At 49.2% G+C, this 17,906-nt stretch overlaps 1 protein-coding gene across 1 annotated transcript in view; it reads left to right on the plus strand.

Annotated features, from left to right (window-relative positions):
* LOC128474373 (teneurin-4-like) overlaps positions 1-16,359 on the plus strand; it is a 53,948-nt gene extending 37,589 nt beyond the window's left edge. The window contains 12 exon segments of the mRNA XM_053456696.1: positions 2-126; positions 971-991; positions 4,243-4,475; positions 6,494-6,648; positions 7,196-7,399; positions 7,401-8,074; positions 9,096-9,268; positions 9,399-9,634; positions 10,891-11,187; positions 11,369-12,983; positions 14,364-14,506; positions 15,382-16,359. Coding sequence (XP_053312671.1) covers positions 2-126; positions 971-991; positions 4,243-4,475; positions 6,494-6,648; positions 7,196-7,399; positions 7,401-8,074; positions 9,096-9,268; positions 9,399-9,634; positions 10,891-11,187; positions 11,369-12,983; positions 14,364-14,506; positions 15,382-16,140 — 4,635 coding nt within the window. The 3' untranslated portion in view covers positions 16,141-16,359.
* Positions 16,360-17,906: the final 1,547 nt, after the last annotated feature.

Consider the following 17,906-nt stretch of genomic DNA (forward strand, 5'->3'; position numbering starts at 1 on the left):
GGGAAACAAGCTGCTGGCGCCCGTCGCGCTGACCTGCGGCCCGGACGGGAGTCTTTACGTTGGAGATTTCAACTACATCCGAAGAATCTTCCCCTCCGGCAACGTCACCAACGTCCTGGAGTTAAGGTATGGGAAAGGAAATTACTAAACCGCTTAACCGCATTTTTTTTGCTTGGTTTCTTTTTTTACCCCGGTTGTAGTTTTTGCCCCATTATATAACGCTTTCAGGCAGCTGCATATCAGCCGTTTGTATGATTCTCGCCCTGAGCCCTGATCTACTAAACCCCCCGACTCCTTATAATACTGGGGACAATAGAACGGCTCAGTCTTAATCACCCAGTCGGACTCTCTGACTAATGAAAGCCTACGGAGGAACGGACTTCATTAGCATCGTCATAAAGCATCAGCTCAGTGTGGTGTTTGAGCCGGGAAAGTCACCCAAAATATCACATGACTGACAGCAACGGCGGCTCCAGGGCTGCAGATAAAGGGAGATTATTGGGAGAAAATGAGATAAAATCAGGTTTCTTTGAAGTAACCTTTTTTTCCATTAAATTTCAATCTGTATTTATATCTCCGTTTTACTACAAACTGTGACACTTTCTAATAAACCGTGTAAAGCAGAAGAAAATTCTGTGTTCAAAATGTAATAGAAAAGTGGGGGAGGGAAAGAAATACTCGGGGGGGGCATTAAAATCTTCGAGAACCCCCAAAGTGACAAAATACATCCCAGTTTGGACTCCTCCCTCCGCTGGCGAGAGTGGAAAGCGGCTCTCGGGGGAGTCGGTGAGTAAAGGCCTTTAATCTGATTTCCGCCTCCGGGGGTTCCTGTCTGTTTCAGAATCCCATAAACACCTTTTTACGCGTGGGGTTCCTTTAACTCTTTCAGCGCTGCGCACGCTCTATACACCGCGTTCTGTTACTAACTCCTTGCTTTTCTCTTACTCCTCGCTTTCTTGACTTCTATCAGAAATAAAGAATTCCGGCACAGGTAAGCCGACCAATCCTCCGCAGCCTCGCTCTCTTCCCGTCTCTCTCCCCGTCTCTCTGTTAATACTCTTCTCTCCCCATCCCCTCTCTCCCCATCCCCTCTCTCTCTCTCGTCTCTCCCCATCCCCTCTCTCTCTCTCGTCTCTCCCCATCCCCTCTCTCTCTCTCGTCTCTCCCCATCCCCTCTCTCTCTCTCTCGTCTCTCCCCATCCCCTCTCTCTCTCTCGTCTCTCCCCATCCCCTCTCTCTCTCTCGTCTCTCCCCATCCCCTCTCTCTCTCTCGTCTCTCCCCATCCCCTCTCTCTCGTCTCTCCCCATCCCCTCTCTCTCTCTCGTCTCTCCCATCCCCTCTCTCTCTCTCTCTCTCGTCTCTCCCCATCACCTCTCTCTCTCTCTCGTCTCTCCCCATCCCCTCTCTCTCTCTCTCTTCTCTCCCCATCCCCTCTCTCTCTCTCTTCTCTCCCCATCCTCTCTCTCTCTCTCTCTCTCTTCTCTCCCCATCCCCTCTCTCTCTCTCTCGTCTCTCCCCATCCCCTCTCTCTCTCGTCTCTCCCCATCCCCTCTCTCTCTCGTCTCTCCCCATCCCCTCTCTCTCTCTCGTCTCTCCCCATCCCCTCTCTCTCTCTCGTCTCTCCCCATCCCCTCTCTCTCTCTCTCTCGTCTCTCCCCATCCCCTCTCTCTCTCTCTCTCTCTCTCTCGTCTCTCCCCATCCCCTCTCTCTCTCTCTCGTCTCTCCCCATCCCCTCTCTCTCTCTCTCTCGTCTCTCCCCATCCCCTCTCTCTCTTCTCTCCCCATCCCCTCTCTCTCTCTCTCTCTCTCTCTTCTCTCCCCCATCCCCTCTCTCTCTCTCTTCTCTCCCCATCCCCCTCTCTCTCTCTCTTCTCTCCCCATCCCCTCTCTCTCTCTCTTCTCTCCCCATCCCCCCTCTCTCTCTCTTTCGTCTCTCCCCATCCCTTCTCTCTCTCCTCCAAGCCTGTAAATGAATCCCCATTTTAGTTGCCTCCTCTGAACTCTCTCCAGAATGTCAGGCTCTATCTCCAGATGGGGGTCTCCAGAACTGCCCCCAATACTGTATGTGAAGTCTATAGGGGGGGCAATAAGGGCTAATCGTGTGTTTTAGGCTGGAAAAGAGGCGCATATTTCTAACAGGACTCATACAGACGCCCGGCCCGTTAGCAGACACGCGAGTCAGGCGGCTGCTGATCAGAATAGATAACGTATCCCCCGGGTCCCCGTCCTCTGGGGGGGGGGGGACACTCGCTTTAATATGAGTGACATGCAGGCTAATGAAATAATACCCCGGCAGCCTGCTGTCAGTATGCGGATATACAGATGGAAAGCAGGCTGCCAGCGCGGCCGTCTTGAAGGTCAGACAGTTTTATTTAGAGAGAAACCGTGTCATTTGCCGAGATGGGAACTGTCTGCAGCTTAATTGTCTAAGTGACTGGGGAGAGTCAAGGATAAATCGGGAAAAAAGAGAATTATTCCTCCCCACCCCCCCTGAACCTCACGCCATGCAAAATAAATCTAAAAAATCCAATATATTTTCCCGTGCGGCTGCCCCGGCATATGGGTAATTGGATAATTCAATAATTGATTGGATTAGGATCTCCCGTTAAGCGGGGATTCTACCAAAACCGAAACTCTAGCCAATGGAATCGGGTTTTACTCGAAACGTTCCAAGAAGAAAAATACTCACGGGGTTAACAAAAGAAATATTCCATGGAATTCTCATTTTACATGTTTTTTTGCGTTTAAAGGCGTTTGTCTTTAAAACATTTTTTTATCTAGTCTTTTTTTTATTTATTTATTAATTTTCCTTGTTTTTCTGAGTGATTTTTTTTTTTTCTAAACCACAATTAAAATAAATAAATAAAAAACCTTTGAATCGACAGAATAATGGATGACCGGTACGATATGACATCATCTTAAAGTTAGGATGGCCTAAAGATACAGCATATAAGACTGTGCTGGGAGTCTGTTCATTGTGTAAAATTTGAAAACATTAGAAAAAACAGAATTTGCAGGCAGATCGGCCCCCATCCGGCCCCCGTCTAGTCGCCCGTTTCTCCTGCTGTAAAGACTCAAACCTTAATCAGTCGTTGGTCTCGTCTTAGATTCAGGAGCTGTATGTCTATCCCATGCATGTTTTTCACTGTATTATCCCTTACCACCTCTGCTGGGAGGCCGTTCCACTTATCTTCCACCCTCTCTGAGTATAATTTATGGCCTTACCGACCCTACTAAGTTTTTTTTAATACAATGTACAGATTTACTTTACCGATTAAAGGGCTTTACAGTCCAGTAAAGAGTTCTTCCGACCTCATAAAGTTCTGAATCCGGTTTTAAAAACATTTAATCTTTTATTTTTACGTTCCGAGGCGTGCTGCAGACTCGGAGCACATGGCAAACTGTCTCCTTGCATTTAAAACCTCTAATTACCCTTTGTTTCTCCCCGACTCTCCAAAATTCACCATATTGCAATCACGCAATCCGTCTCCCGGCATCGCGCAAATGGCTTTTTATCCAAATGAGGTCGTCTAAACCCAAAATATCATTGTCAAGGTGAAATAGCACTTATTTCTCCCCATGATCAGTGATCAGGGGGGGCGAAAACAAAAATCCATAAAGATTAACAGAGAGTGAAATAGCTCAACCGCTCTTCAATTATTTATTTTTTTTTTTAATATTCTTTTTTTAAATTTTAAATATTTGTATAAATTTCCCACAACAAATGAACGCGTTACAAATGATATTAAATAAAAAAAAAAAAAAAAGGGGGATAATTAGTTGGCCTAATATGGAATTTTTGAGATTTGATGCCGGACTCTAAGGTCATTTCTGTAAAAAATAAATAAATAAAAAATAATAATAATAATAAAAAAATAAAATAATAATAAAATAAAATAAAATTTGTTATTTCGGGTTCTATCGTTCCGGAATTTCCGCGTGGTTCCGGCCGCGCACTAAAACTTGTTACTTCTTTATAATAATACTTTCCTTTTAATTCTCGGAGGAGGCTCGGGTATGAAATGCTTATTTTAATTGCACGTTTAAGACTCTGCAGATGTTTTCTTCTTTTGCATTTAAATGACTTATTTTAACCTTAAATCGTTCGGCTCGCTTACTAAAATTTCCTCCTTATGTTTCTTTTTACGAGACTTTGACCTTCCGATGTCTTTTCCTGGGTCTGAGTACTAAATCCGCTCTTTGCTTTTATTTATTCCCCCCCGTCCCCCTACGATCACAGCCACAGCCCGGCCCATAAATATTACTTGGCCACGGACCCCGTCACGGGTGCCATATTGCTCTCGGACACCAACAGCCGCCGGGTCTACAGAATCAAGTCGACGGCGGCTATAAAGGACGTCGTGAAGAATTCCGAGGTGTTGGCCGGGACCGGAGATCAGTGCCTCCCGTTCGACGACACGCGATGCGGGGATGGCGGAAAAGCCGTGGAGGCCACGCTCAACAATCCTAGAGGTACGTGCGGGTCCCCCGAGTCCCATTATACATTATACAGGGGCCGCCTCGCTGATTTATCTATACATTATACAGGAGCCTGGCTCGCTGATTTATCTATACATTATACAGGGGCCGGCTCGCTGATTTATCTATACATTATACAGGAGCCTGGCTCGCTGATTTATCTATACATTATACAGGGAACGGTCACTGATTTATCTATACATTATACAGGGGCCGGCTCGCTGATTTATCTATACATTATACAGGGGCCGGCTCGCTGATTTATCTATACATTATACAGGGGCCGGCTCGCTGATTTATCTATACATTATACAGGGGGCCGGCTCGCTGATTTATCTATACATTATACAGGGGGCCGGCTCGCTGATTTATCTATACATTATACAGGGGGCCGGTCACTGATTTATCTATACATTATACAGGGGCCGGCTCACTGATTTATCTATACATTATACAGGGGCCGGCTCCCTGATTTATCTATACATTATACAGGGGCCGGCTCACTGATTTATCTATACATTATACAGGGGCCGGCTCCCTGATTTATCTATACATTATACAGGGGCCGGCTCGCTGATTTATCTATACATTATACAGGGCCGGCTCACTGATTTATCTATACATTATACAGGGGCCGGCTCGCTGATTTATCTATACATTATACAGGGGGCCGCTCACTGATTTATCTATACATTATACAGGGGGCCGGCTCACTGATTTATCTATACATTATACAGGGGGCCGGCTCACTGATTTAACTATACATTATACAGGGGCCGGGTCACTGATTTATCTATACATTATACAGGGGGCCGGCTCGCTGATTTATCTATACATTATACAGGGGGCCGGCTCGCTGATTTATCTATACATTATACAGGGGGCCGGTCACTGATTTATCTATACATTATACAGGGGGCCGGCTCGCTGATTTATCTATACATTATACAGGGGCCGGCTCACTGATTTAACTATACATTATACAGGGGCTGGCTCACTGATTTATCTATACATTATACAGGGGGCCGGCTCGCTGATTTATCTATACATTATACAGGGGGCCGGCTCGCTGATTTATCTATACATCATACAGGGGGCCAGTCACTGATTTATCTATACATTATACAGGGGGCCGGCTCACTGATTTAACTATACATTATACAGGGGCCGGCTCGCTGATTTATCTATACATTATACAGGGGCCGGCTCGCTGATTTATCTATACATTATACAGGCGCCGGCTCGCTGATTTAACTATACTTTATACAGGGGGGGCAGTGGCTCGCTGATTTTCAGCCCTCCCCTGTAATGATGATGTATTTTGATATAAAGATGAGTCCGCCGGGGGCCGAGGAGTGACGGAGTTACCCGCCCCCCGCATTGCCCTCCACTTTTTTCCTTGATGGAGCCGTTAGCCCCCCCCCTATATATCACATAGGAGTGGAGTCGTGGCGTTTCGTGGCAGCGTTAGTCCCGTCTTTGTCCCGGTAACGTGTTGCGGCAACTGGCTGCCGACATACAGCTGATTTAACCCCTTCATTGCTGGACAGACAAGCAACCACACAAAGAATGACACAAAGAATGATTCTGGGGTAAAATCATAAAAGTGGAGAAATGAATAGACGCGTTCTGGGGATTCCATCGGTTTTACGGAGACCCCTCGTATAAACTCCTCCTCGTAAGGAAATTCACCATTAGAAATGCCGTTCCTGCGCCTGCTAAATGCCCCAAATCCACCCCAGACACGATCCTGTCATCCCGTGGAAATGTCTGCCTCTTCCATCTTTTTGCAGGGAATGCTTAATTGTCATGTGACCCCTGTGCATACGCTGATAGGCTGATGACATTGCTTATCACATTGATCTGGAATGACGAATTCTCTCACTTTACTGCCAGCCGTTCGCTGCCACGGATTTGGGATATTGGGGCTTTTATTTTTAACCCTTTAGCACTAATGTCTGCAGCCGTAATTCAGTGCCGATGATGTCATTGACTCCCCCCCCCCTTCGCAGGCATCACGGTGGACAAATACGGATTGATCTACTTCGTCGACGGAACGATGATCCGGAGGATCGACCAAAACGGCATCATCTCCACTCTGCTCGGCTCCAACGACCTGACCTCGGCGAGACCGCTGAGCTGCGACTCGGTGATGGACGTGTCTCAGGTACCGCAGCCAACGTCCAACGCAGCCGCTCCCCGAATCCCGACTCTCGCTCCCCGAATCCCGACTCTCGCTCCCCGAATCCCGACTCTCGCTCCCCGAATCCCGACTCTCGCTCCCCGACCCCGACTCTCGCTCCCCGAATCCCGACTCTCGCTCCCCCGGATGCGGTATTAAAGACCATCCCGCCGCGTAATGTTGGGGTACTAGGCCAGGGAAAGCACGCCGGGGGCTGCTAACATCAGAGCGAGAGCCGTCTAACTTAACCCCGTGTGTCCCGTTGGTGAAAGAAAACAGAAAAGAGAGGTTCGCTGCTCAAGCTGCCTCCTAAAATGTGCTTATCGCAGCAATTAAAGAGTTAATGGTCCGAGGGCAACTACAAAGGCAAAGACCTTAATCAGTCGTTGGTCTCGTCTTAGATTCAGGAGCCGTATGTCTATCCCATGCATGTTTAATCCCCTCGCTGTATTACCCTCTACCACTTCTGCTGGGAGGCTGTTCCACTTTTCTACTACCCTCCATATAGCGTATATTTCTTCTTTTCTCGCAGGTCCGCTTGGAATGGCCGACAGACCTGGCCGTGAACCCCATGGATAATTCTCTCTACGTCCTCGACAATAATGTCGTGCTGCAGATATCGGAGAACCACCAGGTGCGCATCGTGGCCGGCAGACCCATGCACTGCCAGGTGCCGGGCATCGACCACTACCTCCTCAGCAGGGTGGCCGTCCACGCCACGCTGGAAGCCGCCACCCGCCCTGGCCGTGTCCCACAACGGCATCTTATACATCGCCGAGACGGACGACAAGAAGATCAACCGCATCCGGCAGGTGAGCACCAACGGGGAGATCTCGCTGGTGGCCGGAGCGCCGAGCGGCTGCGACTGCAAGAACGACGCCAACTGCGAGTGCTTCTCCGGGGACGACGGCTACGCCAAGGACGCCAAGCTCAACTCGCCGTCATCGCTGGCCGTGTGCGCAGACGGCGACTTGTACGCGGCGGACCTCGGAAACATCCGGATCCGCTTCATCCGCGCCAACAAACCCTTCCTGAACGGCCAGAACCTGTACGAGGTTTCTTCGCCCATCGACCAGGAGCTGTACCTCTTCGACACCACCGGCCGCCACCTTTACACCCAAAGCCTCACCACCGGCGACTACCGGTACAACTTCACCTACACCGGCGAGGGCGACCTCACGCTCGTCACCGACAACAACGGGAACACGCTGAACGTGAGGAGGGACTCCACCGGCATGCCGCTCTGGCTGGTGGTCCCCGACGGGCAGGTCTTCTGGCTGACCATAGGAACCAACAGCGCTTTGAAGAGCGTCTCCGCGCAGGGCCACGAGCTGGCCATGATAACGTACCACGGAAACTCCGGCCTGCTCGCCACCAAGAGCAACGAGAACGGCTGGACCACCTTCTACGAGTGAGTTAACGTAGAAACCCGTCCGGCCCCCGCCCCCCCCCCCCCGCCCCGCGGTGTAACAACTCAAACCTTAATCAGTCGTTGGTCTCGTCTTAGATTCCGGAGCCGTATGTCTATCCCACGCATGTTTAATACCCTCACTGTATTACCCTCTACCCGCCTCTGCTGGGAGGCTGTTCCTCTTATCTAGCACCCTCTCAGTGATCTTTTATTCTTTCTTCGGAATCGTATTGTTCGCGATGTAGAACGGCTTGAATTATTGAGCGGCTGCTGACGGCCTTTCCAGATCTAATTCTTTGCCGTTCAATCGCCGACGAGCGCGCGAGGTCAAGAATTTACGCGATTTACGAGCGACATTGAATGCGGGATTAGGTTGGGGGTCGGGGGGGGGGGCGTTCCTTCTGAAATTCATTTAGCGCCGCAAATAAAAGTCAGTTGGAAAAGAATAAATTTACCCCGAGCGGAAAGTCTCCGTCTGCAAAAAACCAGCAGCGGTTTTATAGGGTTTTTACCAGTGCAGGGTATGTTTCATGTCACTGTGTGTGTGTATATATATAGGGGGATACAATCGTTAGGGGAGGAAAAAGTCTAAAGCGTTCCAGGAGCCAGGCTCTTCCGGGATCGGGTTCCGAGATGGTATCTCTCGAGGCCGCCGGGGTTCGGTGACTTTGATCTCCTTCCCGTTTGAACGTTAAACTCGCCGCCTCGCGTTCTGTCGCCACGCAAACTGGGAATGTCCTTTATCGCGGATAATTGTATTTGTTGTTCTGTATAGGAGGGTCAGCGTGTTTAACCTACAGATGAGCTGAGCTTGATAGGAGTTGTAGATGGAAATCCCAGGACTCCCCCCTCCCCCAATGCTTCCAACAAAAAAAGGCCAATTTTGGGGATTCGGATAACAGAAGTGAATCTTTTCTCCTCTTTCTCTCCTCCGCTCCCCGTGGGGGGTCTCGCCCGCCGATGTACCCTGCGCGTTTCTGCTTCCCCCCCGCGTCTCGCTCATCGCATTCTCCGTTTCCAGGTACGATGGCTTCGGGCGTCTCACCAACGTTACCTTCCCGACGGGGCAGGTGAGCAGCTTCCGCAGCGACACCGACAGCTCCGCGCACGTCCAGATCGAAACCTCAAACAAGGAGAACGTCGTCATCACCACCAACCTCTCTGCCTCCGGGGCCTTCTATACCCTGCTGCAAGGTGGGCAAGGGTTAAAGTGTAAGAAATGTGCCGAGTCCCGCGGTCTCTTCTGATTGGATGAATATAACGCGTATAGGTAATTTATATATAAAATCCATAAAAATAATAAATCTTTTCCCCCGCTCTGCAGACCAGGTCCGGAACAGCTACTACATCGGTGCCGACGGGTCTCTGCGGCTGATCCTGGCCAACGGGATGGAGGTGGCTTTGCAGACAGAACCTCACCTCCTGGCCGGCACTGTGAACCCCACCGTGGGCAAAAGGAACGTCACCCTCCCCATCGACAACGGCTTGAACCTGGTGGAGTGGAGGCAGCGCAAGGAGCAGGCCCGGGGGCAGGTCACCGTGTTCGGGCGCCGACTCCGGGTAAATCTTTGCGTCGTTAAGATGCTTTGCGTTATAACCGAAGTCCGCGGGATTTCTGCCCCTGGGAAGGGGGCTTCTTTTAGTTGCCCTTGTGTGAGTCGGTCAAACTCACGCCTGACCCTCGGTGGTCCATAACGGCAGCCGGTGTGGGGGGCGCACAGAGGCCCCGTCCCCGTTACGATGTTTTAATACGAGTATATTCCGTCTCCGGTATCTCCGCGCGGCTGATCCCGGAACGTGCCGCCAAAGCACATCCAATAAAAAAAAATTAGATGTTAATCACAAAACATTAATTACTTTTGTACTTTTCCTGTATTATATAATTTGCATAAATAATCAATCCTTAGAACCCTGGATTTATTCCCCTTACTGTGTTTGGATACATATGTATCTGTTTGTGAACACGCATATATTATCCCATACCCTCCGCTCCCTCGCTCTCCCGCTCGCTTTTCTCTTTTTTTCTCTTTTCTCTCGCTCTCTTTTCTCTACCATTCCCCTCTCTCTTTCTCTCTCTCTCTGTCTCATTTTTCTCTTTCTCTCTCTCTCTCTCTCTCTCTCTCGTTTTTCTTTCTCTCGTTTTTCTCTTTCTCTCTCGTTTTTCTCTCTCTCTCGTTTTTCTCTTTCTCTCTCGTTTTTCTCTCTCTCTCTCTCTCGTTGTTCTTTCTCTGTCTCTCTCTCGTCTCTCTCTCTCGTCTCTCTCTCTCTCGTCTCTCTCTCGTTTCTCTCTCGTTTCTCTCTCTCTCGTCTCTCTCTCTCTCTCTCTGTAATTTTCTGTCTGGACGGCCTTACAGATTGCTGTAGAGGCGTGTTGGATGCCAGGTCCCCGATGTGAGGGCGCGCATGCCAGCGGAACGTCCTCCAGAGACTCCATTTAATCTTATTATCTTGTCTGGCACCTGCCCTGCCCTCGTGCGCGCTGCCTTTATTCATGGCAGGCAGTTATTATTATTATTAGAGAAGAGTCTGCGCCTCTGGCTTTGTGTCTCGGGTCCCGCACGGCGCTCTGTGTCTCGGGTGCCGCGCGACGCTCTGTGTCTCGGGTCCTGCGCGACGCTCCGCTTTGCTCTGGCTTTGGGCTCTTTATTGCGTGTCGATTCTGGGTGATTCCAGATAAACATCTAAACTGATTAATGCAACAAAAAAAGAATTGTCACCATTTTGTCATAGAACGCCGCGTGATATTTTATCGCTTACACAGAACGTTTTTTTATTATCTGTTAACGCGTCGCTCCTCTGCTGTTTGTCCTCTGTAGGTTCACAACCGGAACTTGCTGTCTCTCGATTTCGACCGCGTCACGAGGACGGAAAAGATCTACGACGACCATCGGAAGTTCACCCTGAGAATCCTGTACGATCAAGCCGGAAGACCCACCCTTTGGTCCCCGAGCAGCCGTCTGAACGGGGTCAACGTTACCTACTCCCCCGGGGGGCACATCGCCGGGATTCAGCGAGGAACCATGTCCGAACGCATGGAGTACGACCCAGCCGGCAGGATAACGTCTAGGACTTTTGCCGATGGGAAATCATGGAGCTACACCTATCTGGAAAAGGTGCGTCGGGTTTCCAGCATATGGGGGGTAATGACTCTCCAAAGACTGGCGGCCCCTGGAGGACGGTTGAGTGAAAACAGAGTATTACGTGTCAGGGCTTGGGGTTGACCACCGGTGAAAAAGTTTATGGAGTGGTGCTTGCCGGTGGTTACAATCTCTTCTTTCTCGTTTTCCTTTACAGTCGATGGTCTTGCTTCTTCACAGCCAGAGGCAGTACATCTTCGAGTTCGACAAGAATGACCGCCTCTCTTCGGTGACGATGCCCAACGTCGCCCGGCAAACCATGGAGACCGTCCGCTCCATCGGGTACTACAGAAATATCTACCGGCCTCCGGAGGGCAATGCGTCCGTCATTCAGGACTTCTCAGAAGAAGGGCAGCTCCTTCAGACGCTCTACCAAGGAACGGGGAGACGGGTGGTGTACAAATACGGCAAGCTGTCCAAGTTGTCCGAGATCATGTACGACACCACCAAGATAGCCTTCAGCTACGACGAAACCGCTGGCATGCTGAAGACCGTTAACTTGCAAAACGAAGGGTTCACGTGCACCATCCGTTACCGGCAGATAGGTCCTCTCATAGACCGGCAGATATTCCGGTTTACGGAGGAAGGCATGGTCAATGCCCGCTTCGACTATAACTACGACAACAGTTTCCGTGTCACCAGCATGCAGGCCGTCATTAACGAGACCCCGCTGCCGATCGACCTGTACAGGTACGATGATGTCTCGGGGAAGACCGAGCAGTTCGGTAAATTCGGAGTCATCTATTACGACATAAATCAGATCATCACCACGGCCGTCATGACCCACACGAAGCACTTTGACACCTATGGCCGGGTGAAAGAGGTGCAGTACGAAATCTTCAGGTCCCTGATGTACTGGATGACCGTGCAGTACGACAACATGGGGAGAGTGGTGAAGAAGGAGTTAAAAGTTGGCCCCTACGCAAATACCACAAGGTACTCGTACGACTATGACCCCGACGGCCAGTTACAGACCGTGTCCATCAACGACAAGCCGCTGTGGAGGTACAGCTATGACCTGAATGGGAATTTGCACTTGCTGAGCCCCGGGAACAGCGCCCGTCTCACGCCGCTGAGGTACGATTTGAGGGACCGGATAACAAGGCTGGGGGAAGTCCAGTATAAGATGGACGAAGACGGGTTCTTGCGGCAGAGGGGGGGCGACGTCTTTGAGTACAACTCTGCCGGTCTTCTGGTGAAAGCGTATAGCAGAGTTGGCGGCTGGAGCGTGAAATACCGTTACGACGGGCTCGGAAGGAGGGTCTCGCGGAAGACCAGCTCCGGTCAGCATCTACAGTTCTTCTATGCAGACCTTGCCAACCCCACGAGGGTCACCCATTTCTACAACCATTCGAGCTCGGAGATCGCCTCCCTTTATTACGACCTTCAAGGTCACCTCTTCGCCATGGAGCTGAGCAGCGGCGACGAGTTTTACATCGCCTGCGACAATATAGGGACCCCGCTGGCGGTCTTTAGCGGAACCGGGTTAATGATCAAACAGATTCTATACACGGCCTACGGAGAGATCTACCTAGACTCCAACCCCGGCTTTCAGATCATCATCGGCTACCACGGCGGCCTGTACGACCCTCTCACCAAACTCATCCACATGGGCCGACGGGAATACGACGTGCTGGCGGGCCGCTGGACCAGCCCCGACCACGACGTCTGGAAGCGCCTGAGCTCAACCAACGTCATGCCCTTCAACCTCTACATGTTTAAGAACAACAACCCGGTGAGCGGCTCCCAGGATACAAAGTGTTACATGACAGGTGGGTCTCGTCTACGAGGTGTTCTAGGTCCTCCATGTTAACCAGGCGTCTGCTCCGTCTTCCTTCCGGTCATCCTTTCAGAGGTCGTAGAACTTCGGCTTCCGCGATCTGAGGCTGCGATTGGCTGAGAACCTCACGGAAGCCGTCGTTCAACTATACATATTACGCGATTATATTACAAAAATATAACAAAGTATCATTTTCTTAATACATAAGGAAAACTACAACTAGAAAATTTCTAAAAAAAATAGTATTTTTGGAGACTAATTATCTCTTAAAAAAGAATAATAATAATTTAAAAAAAAAGTCCGCCAAGTTTTAACGAAGCTGCGCTCGGCGAGTGACTTCATTAAACCGCAGCTTCAAAAAGGAGTGCCGCGGACTTGCAGCAAATTAAACATCTCGCCGTGACCTTCATTTTTTTCCCCAAGGACATTATTCAACAACGGGACGCATTGTGATTTATTGTTGCGTTGTGATTAATTACTCATTCAATATACAGTAGAATCCCTGGATACCTTGGGGAGGTTTAACCATCCATGTACCCGGCAGATGCCGGCGCCGGGGCTCGCACATCTGGTTAATTCGTTTCCACGTTCAAAATAACTTAAAATCACTCTGATGGCCAAAAATATGCTTTTTTTAGGAAATCAAAAAGATTGATTTTCATTATATATCATTTCATTATATATTTATTTTTATTTTATTTTTTTAAATTAAACAAAAATTGTTCAATATTTTTTTTTATTTTTCTGCCAGGTTGGGGTTATAAAAGGGCTATAAAAAAAAAAACAAAAACTATTGGGACCCAAACATATTTTTTTTCAAGTTACGTGAAAGTCAAACCTCTCTGTTGGGAGATCAGAATTGGTCGTCTTTTTTTATTTTGCCAAAGCAAGAAATCTAAGAAGTAAAAAAAAAAAAAAAAAAAAAAAAAGGATAAGACAACTAATACAGAGCGATAGATATAGCTGCCCGTTATCTCTGGCGCCCCCTCTGGCCACATACGGGATTGCAACCTAAAAAGAAGAGATTTGCCCCTCACCATCCGAGGGCAGAAAAGAAAGCCTTGATGAATAAGATTAAAAAGCTGATAGCGGGGTGGGGGGTTGGGCATCATTGGAGTAACTTCCATAACTATCTTTTTTTTTTTATTTTTTATATTCTATATTAGTGTCTCTTATTCTAAAACTCCCTCCCGAAGGTCATTTAGCGATCGCTCGCCGGCTTTGAACTCATTTCAGTGCCTGTGATAGGCAGATGCGTTTTCACACAAAATAAATGTGTTTTGAGGCTGGTGTGAAGCCTCCTGGGGGGTGCGGGTGTTTTTACCTACTAAATAATTCCTCTTTTTTTTTTTTGCTCTCCCCGCCGCTCCAGACGTGAACAGCTGGCTGCTGACTTTCGGGTTCCAGCTGCACAACGTGATCCCCGGTTACCCTAAACCCGACATAGACGCCATGGAGCCGTCCTACGAACTCATCAACACCCAGATGAAAACCCAGGAGTGGGACAACACCAAGGTAAAGCCATCCGCGGGCCGCGCTGACGTCCTGTTTGGGGAAATACCTCGTGATGAAAGTCAGGCCCCCTTCGATTCGCCGCCGTTACACTTCTTACCCTCCGGCGGATGCCCTCTCTGTATTCCGGCGCTGGCTCTGAGCGTTCGAAGCCGGTGCGTGAAGAAAGTCTCGTTCCTCCGGGATCAGACTCTCTCATGCGCTTCGGGTTGGAGACGCCGAGAAGAATAATTCCGGCAGAATTCTCGCTCCGCAGAATGTTTGGAGAAGGCGATCGGCGTTTAACCTTCCCCGCGACCCCCTGGCTTCCCCGGTTTGGGGGCTCGGAGTCCCGCCGTTCAGACACTTATCTCGGCCGGGGGGATTTCACACCTCGTGGCTTTATTGACACGTAATGGATTTTACACTTTAAAGTGGTAACAGCCGCACGAGTCCTTAATCTGTGATTCAATCAATTATGTATGTCTAAATGTCCATTAGCCGGAGGGAGCGGTAAAAGCTGACGGCGTCGATGGCGTTCGTGATTTAAAGTGAAAGCTTTGGCAGAAAAACAAAAGATACTGAAGGTTCTGAGGTTTAGATAAAATGCGAGGAAGTTTTACTTTACTGAGAGGATGGCAGATAAGTGGAACTGCCTCCCAGCAGAAGTGGTAGAGGGTAATACAGTGAGGGTATTAAACATGCATGGGATAGACATACGGCTCCTGAATCTAAGACGAGACCAACGACTGATTAAGGTTTGAGTCTTTACAGCAGGAGACTAGGCGGGGGCCGGATGGGGCCGATCTACCGGCAGCGGGTTCTATGCTTCTAGTACCGTCAGGGATGGGCGGCAGTTCCCTAAGTCTTTCAGTAACTGTGTTTATCTTCTTTTTTAGTCCATCCTCGGAGTCCAGTGCGAGGTGCAGAAGCAGCTGAAGGCGTTCGTCACGCTGGAGCGCTTCGATCAGATCTTCAGCTCCACCATTGCCGGCTGCCAACCGGAAAAGGAGAGCAAGAGCTTCGCGTCCTACGGCTCCATCTTCGGAAAGGGCGTGAAATTCGCGCTGAAGGACGGCCGAGTCGCCACGGACATCATTAGCGTCGCCAACGAGGACGGAAGGAGGATCGCGGCCATTTTGAACAATGCCCAGTATTTAGACAACCTCCATTTCACCGTCGACGGGGTGGACACCCATTACTTCGTCAAGCAGGGGCCTTCCGAGAACGACCTGTCCATCCTCGGCCTCAGCGGCGGCCGACGTACCCTGGAGAACGGGGTAAACGTCACGGTGTCCCAGATCAACACCGTTCTTGGCGCGAGGACTAGACGCTACACGGACATACAACTCCAGTACGGCACCCTGTGCCTGAACACACGCTACGGGACCACGCTGGACGAGGAGAAGGTCCACGTGCTGGAACTCGCCCGGCAACGGGCCGTCTCGCAAGCGTGGCAGAAAGAACAGCAGAGACTCCGGGAAGGGGAAGAGGGCGTCCGCTTATGGACAGACGGCGAAAAGCAGCAGCTGCTGAGCACGGGCCGGGTGCAGGGCTACGACGGATACTTTGTCATCTCTGTGGAGCAATACCCAGAACTCTCAGACAGCGCCAACAACATCCACTTCATGAGACAGAGCGAAATGGGCAGAAGGTGACACCGTGGACTTGTTGTTGACTTCTTGCCAAAGACAGCTGCTGTTGTGGCCACGTACCTGAACTGTGTTGGATATTTTTTTATTTTTTAATTTAATTTTAGTTGTTTTTTTGGGTTTTTTCGACGTGAGCTCCGTTGCACTGATATTCGTGCGGCGCTTTTGTTTGGCCTTCACGCCTATCGCAGTGGACACCGGGTATTTGGCCGTTCCGTGGTCACAACGAGATTTCCCGTTTCTCGTCCTTTCTTTTTTTTTTTTTTTTGTCCCCGCCCCCGAGGAACTGTAGGACGCGAGACGCCAGCGTTTGTTGGGTGGCGGTCCGGAGATAACGGATGTCGGTGATCCGTTTGTGTCTCCCTTTCCTGAGCGGAGCTGGGATTAAGTCGCCTTGAAGTGGAGCGAGAAAAGAAAAGTCTGTTCAGCTCTACCTAAAGAACTGATTTTTTTGCCTTGATTTAACCAAAACTGTTCATATCATGTCGTTCTGTCTCATGATGCAGTATGTGGGAGGGGAAAGCTCTGTCCCGATGTGTTGCTTGTGTTACATTTCCATTGCAGTCGATAGTATTCCCCCCCCTCCCCCGCAGGTCTGGATAATACTTTGGACCGGTAGGTTTTTTTTTTAAGTGCTTTTGCAGAAACGCGAGGATTGGGCGATTTCAGACCTAATTTATAAAACAATCCGATTTGTGTGCCTCTTGCGTTCGCTTGGGACTCTTTGGGGCGTTTCGGGGGCTCCTGGTGTACGGATGCCGTTTAGGCAACAAAAAGTCAGGGCTGATTATCGCGTTTCTAAATTCATTTTCGGGCTCGGGGTGGAGGAACGGGGCCGAACCTGGGGCGAAAATACTAAAAACATGCAGTTTGACGGGGGCAGGGCTGGCGCTCGGTGCCTGGCGGAAAATACCGTCCTGTTTAAAGGGGCCGATTAAGTGGATTTCATTTATTTTTATAGTTTTTATGTGAAATCGAGCCAAGGGGGGGTGCGGAGAAATATTTAACGTGAAATATTTTAAGAAGAAGGATATTCTCCTAATTCGCCGTCGGAAGTTTTGGAATTTTGCAGCCTCCAATCGCGTCGTAATTCCAGCTGCGGCGTTTTGTAACACGCAACATAATAACACGTATGATGCACTTCCGCTGCGTGCACCGCTTCTCACGCGGGTCCGAGTCGGTCGTAGAAAGGAGTCCATCCCCCCCCCCAAAAAAAATATAAAACTAAAATTCTATTTTCTTATCCTTCGTTTTCCGTTCAGTTTGAGAGTCGCTAGATGGGATCCAAAGGACACCCCGGGGGCCGGGGGCCACTGTCCCAAAATCACTTCCGTGTTCTAAAACCCCGCCAACATGGATTAACCCTTTGCAAGGGGGGCGTATAGCCCGTTTTATTGGACACACCTGTCTCTTGGTTTTTTGGGGGGGGGTATTATTGCTGTAAGGACAATTTCTCTGTAAATACAAATCTTGCTTTCTAGATGCCCCGGATGGTCCTTTTGTAAAAAAATATAAAAAATAAAAATTAAACAAAAAAATTTAAAATTTGAATTTCTTTTTTTTTTTTTTTTTTTTTTTTTTGCAATTTTAGCCACCGCAGCCTTTTTAAAGTCGCTTGAGAATGGGTTATACGGCGAGCGTTTCGGTAAATGTAAACAAAAATAATATATATATTTTTTAAATAAAAAAATACATAAAATTCAAATTTATTTTTAACAGAAAGTGCCCCATTTCAGTGCCTGCCCTCTATATACAAAAACATAAACTCTATA

The sequence above is a fragment of the Spea bombifrons genome, chromosome 2, assembly GCF_027358695.1.
Source record: "Spea bombifrons isolate aSpeBom1 chromosome 2, aSpeBom1.2.pri, whole genome shotgun sequence".
Taxonomy (NCBI): Eukaryota; Metazoa; Chordata; class Amphibia; order Anura; family Pelobatidae; genus Spea; species Spea bombifrons.